This window comes from Polypterus senegalus, chromosome 1 (assembly GCF_016835505.1).
Source record: "Polypterus senegalus isolate Bchr_013 chromosome 1, ASM1683550v1, whole genome shotgun sequence".
NCBI lineage: Eukaryota > Metazoa > Chordata > Cladistia > Polypteriformes > Polypteridae > Polypterus > Polypterus senegalus.
Genome location: NC_053154.1, coordinates 216,443,651 through 216,456,024, shown reverse-complemented (window position 1 = coordinate 216,456,024; position 12,374 = coordinate 216,443,651). Strand labels below are relative to the sequence as shown.

The following is a 12,374-nucleotide window of genomic DNA, read 5'->3' as shown; positions in this document are numbered from 1 at the left end:
AGCTACAGACAGAAAATTCTTTATTTTTTCCAGATTTATTTTTACTTATTTGTAATTTTGTTTTATATTACACTTGTTTGATTCATAGAACCTGTGTTTGTCTTATTACAGTGCAAGCAGTGTGTTGTGCAGGATTAAGTTCTGGTTGCTGTAATCTGTTGCTTAAGCACTCCCAGAAAATTTTGTTGTGAATTATAAATAACATGGACTGTATTTGTATTACAATAATGCATCAATCTACTGAGCAAATCCAATGGCACTTGCTAAATTGGCCCTGGTACTGATCTTGGTTTGTGGTCAGATTTTTTTTTATGTATTAGCATTTTCACAGACACCAGTAGATGAAGAGCAGATGTCAAGAATCCTGCAAGCAATTAACTTAATAATATTAATGTAATTCAAATTTGTATACTTTTCTGCACTAATTCAGATAATAAGGTTTTCAAATAACATAGTATACTGAACTCTGATTAAATGTCAGTAGGCAAACACAGTGGTGAAACTACACCTCTTAAAATTTTACTGTACTTGTATAAATAAATAATGAGGAAGTTTCCAGTAATGCACTAAGTTCATTAGATTTGATCTGAAACTTGATATGAAATCATGAAAAAAATTACAATAGGCATACTATTTCCAGTACAAATGTATTTTTAACTACATAATTATCTGTAAGTGTATATATAAACTATTAATAATTGCTATGAATATTTGAATTTGAACATGGACAATACTCACTAGTTCTTGCCATAATTTCGAAAGCTCAAAGTACACAAATTGCTTGCTTTAATTCTCTTCATACTTCAGTGCATACATCTGTTTACAATTGTGCAGATATAATTAATGTAATCAATCTGAAAGTAAACAGTAAAGAATTGTTTGAAGTATTAAAATAGGTAGTTTAATCAGACAGGATAGCTGAAAAAAAAACAAGAGTTCATTCCACTAAAACAAAATTTATTAGGACCACAACTCTTAAGCACATATGCAATTTATAACAAATTCTGAGAAAGACAAACCCAAAGACAGATATAGATACATAAATCCAGTCCTAGCGGTTTTTCGTCACAAGTCACAGGGGTGGAATCAGTACTACGTTCATGAGAACTGGGACTTATGATCTTATTCTGGTTGAACCAGTTTATTGTAAGAAATAACAGGTTTTTAAATTGCTATAACATGATCAGCCAGATCTGAGACATAACTTATTTCAAGGAAAACAAAAAGAGGAATCAGTATCTAAGGGTTAGAGACTAGTACAGGTATATCGTGAAATTGCTGCCACTGATCCGAGACCTGGAATCTTATCCTTTACAGAATCATTGGATTAACTATTACTACCCGGCAAGACAGGACTAGTATTTCAGTTAGTTAAAATTTAAATAATGAAAAAATCATTGTTCTCCTCTGGTACATGATTTTTAAATCCTAAAAAGTTACAAAAAAGTGTTTTCCAAATACAATACCCAAAGCATTGCTATTTGCATAGGTCTACTATGTTTAATCTGGTATAACTGTAGCTAGATACAAGTGAAGCTCAGCTTTAGAAAACGATTTGTGTTGGGACAGATGTGCTTCTATGCTACTGTAAATAGTGAAATCACTCATCAGGATCTATGATAATAGGTCCCCCTGTAAGGACGTGTTGATCAAGGTGGCCAGTATCTTCTTGCTCCCACAGAGACCGCCTCATGCGTCTTTTGCAGCCCTGAGAACAGCGCGAATGTTCATCAAGAGAGCCACATACAAGGACACTGCAATGTAGGAACACCTCCTAAAATGGAACGCACACAAAAAATTATGAGTATTCCAGCTAGAGTTGAGGAAAAATAGAAGAAGAGAGAGGCTAAAACTGGCAAACCAAACTTTGAAATTGACAAACGGAAACAAATGTTAATGGGGTTAGGAAATAATCACGATTACTCAGGAGCCTCAAAAGAAGTAGGATTTCTAAATCTATGAGTTAGAAAGCAAACACATTACAGCATTAATGTTTCCTATTTATTTCCTACCTTGTTGTCTTTCCCTACAAATTTAAAAACTGGAACTTGGTAGTGTTTGGCAAGGTGATCGTCGGTTGTAAATTGCTTTACAGTCTCATCAGAAATACACCTGGGGAAGAAAGCAGAAACAGGCAGTTTAGATGGAGTTGGAACTGTACACCTAGGGAATCAATTTGTCTTGATGTCTGATGGCTTAATTTCCAGCATCGAGCTAGAAGGCCTTACTACTGTGGTGTTCTCAGATTTCTTTTTTTTTTATTGATTTTATTGTAATCAATCCATACAAATAGATCAATTTTTACAAAAAAAATAGCGTTGAAAACAAATCAACCCCCACCCCTGAGAAAGAGAGCATGGCCAACAGACTAAAACTTAAAAATAGTAAAAATGAATAAATTGATGAGTTTAATAGGCGAATAAAGATACATGGAGTAGAAAAAGAAATGGGGAGAGAATCTACTTCCCTCAGTGCTTTAAGAGCTTATTATAAAATATTATTGATTAGATCCTGCCAGGTTTTGAAAAATTTCTGCACAGATCCTCTGAGAATTTGATTTTTTCCAATTTCAAATAATATAAAACATCAGCTACCCACTGACTTAAAAGAGGAGAGTTAGGATTCTTCCAGTTTAGCAAAATAAGTCTGCGTGCCAGTAGTGCAGTGAAGGCAATCACAGTTTGTTTGTCCTTCTCCACTTTAAACCCATCTGGAAGAACACCAAACACAGCTCTTAATGGGTTAGAAGGGATTGTGACACCAAGGCGGTCTGAAAGGCACTTAAAAAGTTTTGTCCAGAATAATGTTAATTTGGTGCAGGACAAAACATGTGACCCAGTGAGGCTGGAGCTTGATTGCAGCATTCACAGGTTGGATCTTGCCCTGGAAACATTTTGGACAATTTCAAGTGAGACAGATGTACTTGATATATAATTTTCAGTTGAATAATTGTATGTTTTGTGCATATGGAGCTTGAATGAATTTCTACATTGCTACCTTCCACTCCTTTTCTGATATGTTGAGTGAGAGATACTTTTCCCATTGTCCTCTTATATCATTGAAAGGGAGGGACAGTAAAATATTTTTATATATTGCAGAAATGCTGTCTGAGTCCTCGAGACAGAGCAATATTTTTTTCAGCATAGAGGAAGGTGGGAGATGGGGAAAATCGGGCAGGTTCTGTTTGACAAAGTTTCTGATTTGACGATAGTGAAATAAATGTGTTGCAGGAAAGTTAAATTTGGAGTGTAATTGTTCATAGAACGCAAAGATGTTGTCTATATAAAGATCCCTAAACAATTTAATCCCAAATGTTTTCCAGATAATAAAAACTGCATATGTTTATGAGGGTTGAAAAAGGTGGTTCTCATGCAGAGGTGCCACAGATAAAAGATTCTCCATCTTAAAATGCTTTCTACATTGGTTCCATATTCTGAGTGAGTGAAGCACAATTGGGTTGTTAGTAGACTGGCGATGACTTGCATTTATTGGGGCACAAAGCAGGGAATATAGAGAAGTGCTGCAGGATTTTATTTATATTGCGGACCAGGCCTGTGTATGTTCATCTATTTGTGTCCAGGTTTTTATAGCTTGTATGTTTTCTGTTCAGTAATAAAACTGAAAGTTTGGTAGAGCCATGCTACCTTCTATCTTAGGTCTTTGTAGAGTCACTCTTTGGATACGTGGATGTTTTATGTTCCAAATAAATGAGGTTATGGTTGAATCTAATTGCTTAAAGAGTGATTTATTGATGTATATTGGAATGTTTTGAAATAAAAAAGAAGCTTAGGAAGGATATTCATCTTAACAACGTTAATTCTTCCAGCTAGTGTGAGATGGAGGATTGAACATCTACGCAAGTCTTGCTTAATTTTTTCCATACAGATGGCAACATTTTGTTGATAAAGAGCTTTATGTTTACTTGTGATATTTACCCCTAGGTATTTAAACTGATCTGCAATAATCTCCAATCTCATATTGTATACTTGAGAATTCACTGGAAAGAGCACACTTTTATTCACATTAATCCTGAGACCAGAGATCTTTTGAAATTCTGTAAGTGCTGTTAAGACTGCAGGCACAGTATTTTGTGGGTCTGATATATACATCCTTGTCTCGTACCACGTTCTAGTTTAAAGTAGTCTGAGCAAATGTTGTTAATACAAACTGAAGCTTCTGGATTGGTATACAGTAGTTTAATCCATGCACAAATATTCGGACCAAACCCAAATTTATCTAATGTAGTGAAAAGGTAGTTCCATTCAATTATATCAAATGTTTTTTCTGCATCCAACGATAATAATAACTCCGAGGTGTTTGACTTTACAGGTGAATATATTACAGTAAACAGGCATCAGAGATTGGAAGCCAAGTGTCAGCCTTTAATAAATTCAGTTTTATCTTTGATATTACCGAAGGCAGCACTTTCTCCATCCTTCTAGCTAAGACCTTTGGAGAGTATCTGAACATCATTATTCAGAAGTGAAATTTGTCTGTAAGATGCACATTGTAATAAGTCCTTATTTTGTTTAGGAAAGACGGTGATTATTGCTTGGAGAAGAGCTTGAGGTAGGATTTGGTTGTCTCTAGCTTCTGTAAATGTTGCTAATAAGAGGGGAGCAAGTCGAGTGGGGAATGTTCTCAGATTTCTATATATTTATAAACATAGTAAGGCAACAAACACAGTCACTAAGAAGCTTTGAAAGTTCTGGTTCATATGTGAAATATTTGGGATTTAGAATACCCAACTTCCAGTTATTTATTTATTTTTTTAAATGTTTTCTTTCTTTTTAGTATACAATGCTAAAATGATCATTGTCCAAAACAACAAACAATAAACACACTACTTACAAGGTGGTTCATATTAAAAACTTTCACATAGCATGTATTTTCTTTTTTAATATATACTGCAGTTGCTATGAAAAATAATAATAGGCTCAGTTATATAAAATTCAAGAGCAGATTTTATAATCAGTATTGTGCAAAAACAAAATTTGCATAAAATGAATTTACAATAAATTCAATACATTCACTACATTTAATGACCTCTTTACTAGTAATTAGCATATTAATGCAATTAAACTACTGTACTCCAAAAATGGTTTGTATAAGCATTTAACATAGAGGCCATAAAACTACTATATATAAAACGTTTTCTTTAGTATAGTAAAACAAAACATTTGTTACTATTATTTAAACAAAAGTTAACTATTTTGTTCCTTGAAGGCTGTCTTTTATGAAATGTTATAGATGTATCCATCTTCCTAACCTTCTCATCCAGTGCAGGGTAGTGGGTTATACAACTTTATTTTAATTTAGAATTATATCTTATGTATGGTAGAGACTATACTGTTCTTATCAGTTAACTACCATTTAAAAAGTAAATAATTGCAATGTTATTCGCAGCATAACATAACAGTTTTTTTTCTGAATTTAAATTTTTTATGAACTCAAATAATTTCCATTTGTGCCAGTTTCCATTTGTTTGCTTCATCACGGCAGGATGGAAAGTTTGTTAATTTTTACTTGTAAAAACAACACTTTCTCTCACGGAGTCCAGAAACTAGAATTAAGGGCATTGTACTTTAAAATATGAAAATCTCAACAGCTGTATTAGAAAAGTGGGACAATAGGAAGTGACGTGACCAGCAGTGCTAAAAATTACACAGGCATATGTGGTGTAGATATGCAGAATGAACTCATATGTGACATTTAGCTGAAACTTCAGCAGCCAGCAGCGCATCTGACAGAAGAGAAAGAAAGAGAGTAGTGTAACAGAGGGTTCTGAGCCCAGTCAAGTATACTATATTTATACCTATAGAAGAACTCTGATAAATGTGTATTTGAAACGTCAGACTTATAAAGTGAAAAAGAGTAGCTTAACTTAGTTTGACACTGCATCTTGCTGAATGGGCACAAGACAGCATAATATAGTTAGGCAATGTCCTTGCTGCATCTCTGCTCAATTCTAAATGAAAATGTATACTAGTTTTGATAATATTGTCTTACTAGACATTAAGCCCGTTAACCAATAACGGGCACTAGAACAGTAGTGTATAAACATTAGTAGGAACAGTCTATATTAAATGGCAAGGGAACTTGACCTCATTCTGTTTCTTGTCTTAATTTTTTTTTTGTCAAAAATATTTTTGCAAGAAGCCTAAAGTAAAATAATAATAAAAATAAAATAGAAACGTATATGACAATACAGTAAATATAATTGATATTGCACAATATCTGAAGAAGATATTTAGGTAAAGATTTCTATTTTTTTACCTCATGAAATTTTTCAGTACAATTTCATTATAGACAACATTTCTTGTAAATATTCTGTCCAAGTTTGGCAAAAGTTTGCCTTGTTCAGGAATCTCTATAACCTTGACAACAACATCTGGAAAACTTCTAACTCTTGATAATGCAACATATAACTGACCATGGCTGAATACTGGTTCTGGCAAGTGAATGCCAACTTTTTCTATGGTTTGCTCTTCTGAGTCTTTCTCTTTTAGCATTTTTCTGACGCTCATTTTCATTTTCTTCAATCGATCTATTTGCTCATATTTTTCTTTGTCTTTCAGCCTTTCTTTTGTTGATGTTTACTTGTTGAGCTGACCGTTCTTCCAGGTGATGTTGCTTATATAGGATTTAATTGTTTGTGTCTTTTGTCCTACTTGAAGTGTCCTTTTTTTGGGTGGCATGTTGTTAGTAGATACGTCCGTAATATTTTCTCCTACAGTAATACTGGCTTGTATGTAGCTGTAATATGCATCACTGTATTGTGTGTCCTTAATTTTCTCTTGCAGTAATACTGGTTTGTACTTCCGTAAAATGCCTGTAATTTTCTCTGACAGTAATACTGGCTTTGATGTCCGTAATATGACTTTAATTTTCTGTCACAACAGTGGGCAATCAGCAGAGTGCCCCCAGCAACTGATGTAATGTGTAGAGTGCTGCTTATAATCGTGCCTGTGGCGTCTCCCCAGCAAGTACTGTGCAGTTCCCCAGCAAGTATTTTAATCTGTGGGGGCGTGCAGCTGATTATTGTATGTGTGCCGTCTCCCCAGCAACAGATTTTATGTGCGTGGCAGCGACTACCCAATCAGCACTCTCCCCAGCAATGGTGTCCTTTATATCTTATCATGCGTGGCAAGGCCATTCACTGTGTGCCCAGTTTCCAGTGTGTGTGTGTGTGTGCGTCCACGGTGCCGAGCGCATGGGCAGGGCACGGTACGATGTGCGGTGCGGCCCGCGCATGTACACTTCACCAGAAGACACACACACGGACACCTGGACGCACACAGGGATTTTATTAAAGAGGATACAGCAGTTTGCAGTAAAGATGGTGCCACTTATAAATGAGAAATTAAGCATTATTGTCATGGCTGAAAACAAACAGACCATATATTCTGCCCATTGATTAAACCAACAAATGTTCATGGACATTATTTCAAAATATGTCAGCAGAATAAAAATATTTTTAAATTTACTTTAACAGCTTACTATTGACTCACCAGTCTTGGTGTAAAAAAATAATTACTGGAACAAATAAGGCATCAAATTGCTGCAAGGATGCATGCATTTTTTAAATTTCATATCTCTTGGTTCATATGTATTGGATTATGCAAAAAAACACAATAATCTATCATGAACTAAGAGTTACTGATATCTGCAAAGCTCAATGTGATGTACAGTACATTAAACAGCCTTCAATAATAAAGCATTTTCATTGATTGTTTTAATGTTTGTTTAACCACTACTGCTGTTTTTACTGGAAGGAACAAAAGATGCATCAGATGTTTAACAGCTTTTGCCATAATCTAAGGCAATCTCATTACATCTGCTATCTCTAAGGATGCTTTCTTTTAACTAGCTGAAACCTTTCAGGAGAATGTGGACCAAAGGGGATTCTAGCTGTGAACATCATGCACTTTCTCAGTTAGATGAAGCTCCTGGAATGTATGGGGTAAAAATATTGAAGTGATAGAAAATGTTATCAGTTGACACTTACTAACGTGAATTTCAAATTCAGCAAGATTTTTAATGTAAATAAAAACAACAGTCTGTCAGGCATTCTCCAACCTGCTATATCCTAACACAGGGGCACGGGGGTCTGCTGGAGCCAATCCCAGCCTACACAGGGCGCAAGGCAGGAACAAACCCCGGGCAGGGTGCCAGCCCACCGCAGGGCATACACACACTCAACCACACACGGGACAATTTAGGATCGCCAGTGTACCTAACCTGCAAGTTTTTGGACTGTGGGAGGAAACCCACGCAGACACGGGGAGAACATGTAAACTCCACACAGGGAGGACCCGGGAAGCGAACCCGGGTCATCTTACTGTGAGGCAGCAGCACTACCACTGCGCCACCGTGCTGTCCAAAACAACAGTGAAAAATTTTTATAAAAACTTCTGCAATACCAACAAAATTATCTTATACCGCCTTTCCTTTGCTCATAAATATTACACTCATAAGCTGGTGAACTATATAAACACCCAGGGGGATCAACCAACTTTTGTTTCTTTGCCTTGAATGTATAAATACAGTACCAGTCTCACCATTAATCTTTGAGCTAAGTAAATACATCAAAAAATAAACATTGCAATGTAAGACATAGTTCTGGTACATTTAAACCAACAGATAATTAAAATCAGATTAAGTGAATTGAGGGTGGTAATTTGTGACACTTGCAAGCAGCTGTATCAGAGATGTCTCAGGAAACAGTGCAGAATAAAGTGACCATTCTACTGATAATGTGCAATTAATGATTTCAGTTACCAAGACTGATTCTGTAAGTTACTTAAAATGTAAAGGTAAACAGAAATAAGTACTCTATATATTTTCCCCTGCAGTAAAGATTTTTTCATCAAATTCAATATAATCTGGTCCACTGTGTATTTATTATTTATTATTATCCCCTCACTTCTGCTCACTGTTTGTCAGTACAGTTTTAATTAAAAGTCTTCAACAAGGAATTATTAACACAACAGGATTATATATGGATATTAAGAATAGGAACAACCAAACAATATATGCTACTCAGTTACTGCTATCTAACAAGGCCCTAAGAAATGCTTCAATTGATGTTATTAGTCAATTACTAAGAATTCTGTTTCAAAGAAAAGAAAAAGAGCACAGGAAACTAGAAAAAATGATGGGAGACGTTTTGATACAATTTTTGACTACACATAAAGCAGTGATGCTCACCCGTCTTTGATAAGGTAATATTTAATGGCCTCTTCTGTTTTGGAGTTTGGAGTGGCAAAACAGCTCTCAACCAATGTCTGTAGGCCATCCACATGTACCACAGGTTCAATACCAAAGAAGAGATCATCATGTAGTTTAAGAGTGGGTGGGCTGCCATGGTAGGCTTCATTGAAATCACGGTTTTTAAAGAGCTCTAGGCTGAATGGGAAAACCCCTCGACTCCGGCCTGCAATTTCCAGGAGGCTGTTCTTGAGGTTGGGAATGTACCCATCAGATACCAGGTACTGCCGTGGGAATTCACATGTAACAGGGATCAACAGCTTGCTGGTGCGTACAATTATGTCACCACTACTGCTTGGAGTCTGCCTCGGGAGGCCAGTTACCAAGTTACTGGCAATGATTTTATCATTCACAACCTAAACAACAAAAATAAAAGAACCACAAAACATTCTTTACTGCACATATTATATAGAAAGTCAGGATAATTCATACAACAAGAAATATATTTATATATTAAAACCAGCGTTTTACTTGAATTAAATAGCTCCATTAAGTAAGTAATAAATATTAAGTAATACACAGCAAAAAGTTTAAATACCTCATCAGTTACTTTTCTGCTACTTTGCCTGAAATTATTGAAGGCTTTTTACATCAAACAAAAAATATATCCCAGTAAAACATAAAGCATTGAAAATATTGGATGAAGCATATGACTGGGTAGTACTTATGCAGGGATTAGTTTCATGCACTCATGAAATTCTGTGTTCTGAATACATCTCTGTATTATAAAAAACAATCTTGGAAGGAGACGATACGTGATTTTCTCGGAGACGCTTTAACGTCCCGCGAGACAAGGCAGTGAGACAAATGGGCAGCTGCTGCACAGGCTTTTAAATGATCGACATGCAATGTGTCAAGCAGAACATGCAGTTTGGCAGTAGCAAGCCAACAGCTGATCAGACCACATCTCCTTATCGTGCATTCAGCCCCCCCTTCACAACGTGAGTGGCAGAGACGCGAAGTGGCTGATGCACATTGCGTCCCAGGGTGGGGGGCGGAAGGTGGTGGGCAAGCGATGCAAGCAGGGGGCACAGCCCCTTAGTTAAGATAAAAAAAACACATGCGTAGCAACAAGGCACATGCTAACCAGAACAAGCAACTTACAGTAAGTATACAGTAATCCCTCCTCGATCGCAGGGGTTGCGTTCCAGAACCCCCCGCGATAGATGAAAATCCGTGAAGTAGAAACCATATGTTTGTGTAGTTATTTTTACATATATTTTAAGCCCTTATAAACTCTCCCACACTGTTAACATTATTAGAGCCCTCTAGACATGAAATAACACCCTTTAGTCAAAAGTTTAAACTGTGCTCCATGACAAGACAGAGATGACAGTTCTTTCTCGCAATTAAAAGAATGCAAATAGATCTTCTCTTCAGGAGCAGAGAATTTCAGAGAGAGAGCGCTCGCAAAGAAAAGCAAACAATCAAAAAATCAATATGTGTGCTTTTGAGTTTGCCGCATTTTAGAGGAGCGTCAGTATCTTCTAAGCAAACAGCCTCTGTGCAAACAGCCCCTCTACTCACATCTCCTCTGTCAGGCGCAGAGAACGTCAGAGAGAGAGAGAGAGAGCGAGATTAAAGCAAACAATCAAAAAATCAATAAGTGTGCTTTTGGAAGAACCGCGATAAAGCGGCATTTCTTAGAGGTGCGTCCGTATCCACTAGGCAAACAGCTTCTGTGCAAACAGCACCTCTGCTCACCGCCCATCCGTCAGGCGCAGAGAATGTCAGAGAGGGGGAGATAGAGGCAGAGACAAGCAAACAATCAAGCATATCTTATAGCATTGAGGAGTTCTGTTAATATATAATACGTGCTCTGATTGGGTAGCTTCTAAGCCATCCGCCAGTAGCGTCCCTTGTATGAAATCAACTGGGCAAACAAACTGAGGAAGCATGTACCATAAATGAAAAGACCCAATGTCCGCAGAAGTCCACGAACCAGCGAAAAATCCGTGATATATATTTAGATGTGCTTACATTTAAAATCCGCGATAGAGTGAAGCCGTGAAAGTCGAAGCGCAATATATATAATATATATATTACTGTATAGAAATATAAAAATGCAATCGCATTTGTTAGCATTGCTACCTCACAACTCTAACAGCTCATATTGGATGCAGAGGCTGTGATGTATATTATTCCTGTGTCTGCACAGGTTATTGGCAATCTTAAATTTACCCAGTTTGAGTAAATGTTTTGTAAGTGTGCCCCGTAACAGACAGGCAACCAATCACTAGTTGATTTCTTTATTGTGTCCTGCACAACTTTTTGCTCCATGACCCCCTCTGAACACTTTATACTGGAACAAGAAATCTATAACAGGATTAATCTATTTTTAGGTTATGGTTATGTATTCAGTTTTAGTTTACTAAAAGACAAACCTAATTATCAAATAAAAAACACCCTACTGTCATCTCTTTGATACATTAAGGTTAATGATCACCTTTTTTATGAATAATGTTTGGAGTCTCTTATTACTTTGGTAAGATATACAGTAGTAATATATCAGATCTGTATTTTCACTTCTTAACTGTAATAAATGAATAAGCAAAACTTTTACCAGCTAGTAGCATCATAGGATTGTTACTGATATACACACATAAATACATTCTCACGTCTGCCTAATCAGTTCAGCTTCTGAGTTGCCTTAAGCCTATACCTGCAGCACTGGGTGCAAAGGTGGAAAAAAAATCCTGAAAAGAGCACTAGTCAATTGCAGGGTGCACTAATGCTCATACCCACACTCTCACAGAGTTCATATGGAACTCCCAATTAACCTAACCTTCATGTCTCAAGGGGTGTCAAAATAAAACTGTTTTACCAGGAGAAAAACCCAGGAAGATAGTGACTTGGTCTGGCTTTCAAATTTTAGATGATTGATCCATACAACAACAGTGCTAACCACTATTCTACCGTACATACCCATAATTACTATCAATTTTCTAACATTTAGATGAACCTCATATATCTGCAGAAAGCTGTGTTGTAAAATGTAATGTTGAAAAATGTACAGTAGTGGCCAAACATTTTGGCAGTGACACAAATGTTATGTTTTGCAAAATTTCAGTTTTTGTGGTGGCAATTCACATTGTTCTTATATT

General features: G+C 36.3%; 1 protein-coding gene across 1 annotated transcript in view; it reads right to left on the bottom strand.

Moving 5' to 3' along the window:
- Positions 1 to 940: 940 nt before the first annotated feature.
- Positions 941 to 12,374, bottom strand: part of oit3 (oncoprotein induced transcript 3) — a 33,631-nt gene continuing 22,197 nt past the window's right edge. The window contains exons 7-9 of the mRNA XM_039768927.1: positions 9,211 to 9,626; positions 2,013 to 2,112; positions 941 to 1,774 (exon numbers count right to left, since the gene is read on the bottom strand). Coding sequence (XP_039624861.1) covers positions 1,601 to 1,774; positions 2,013 to 2,112; positions 9,211 to 9,626 — 690 coding nt within the window. The 3' untranslated portion in view covers positions 941 to 1,600. The remainder of the gene's footprint in view (positions 1,775 to 2,012; positions 2,113 to 9,210; positions 9,627 to 12,374) is intronic.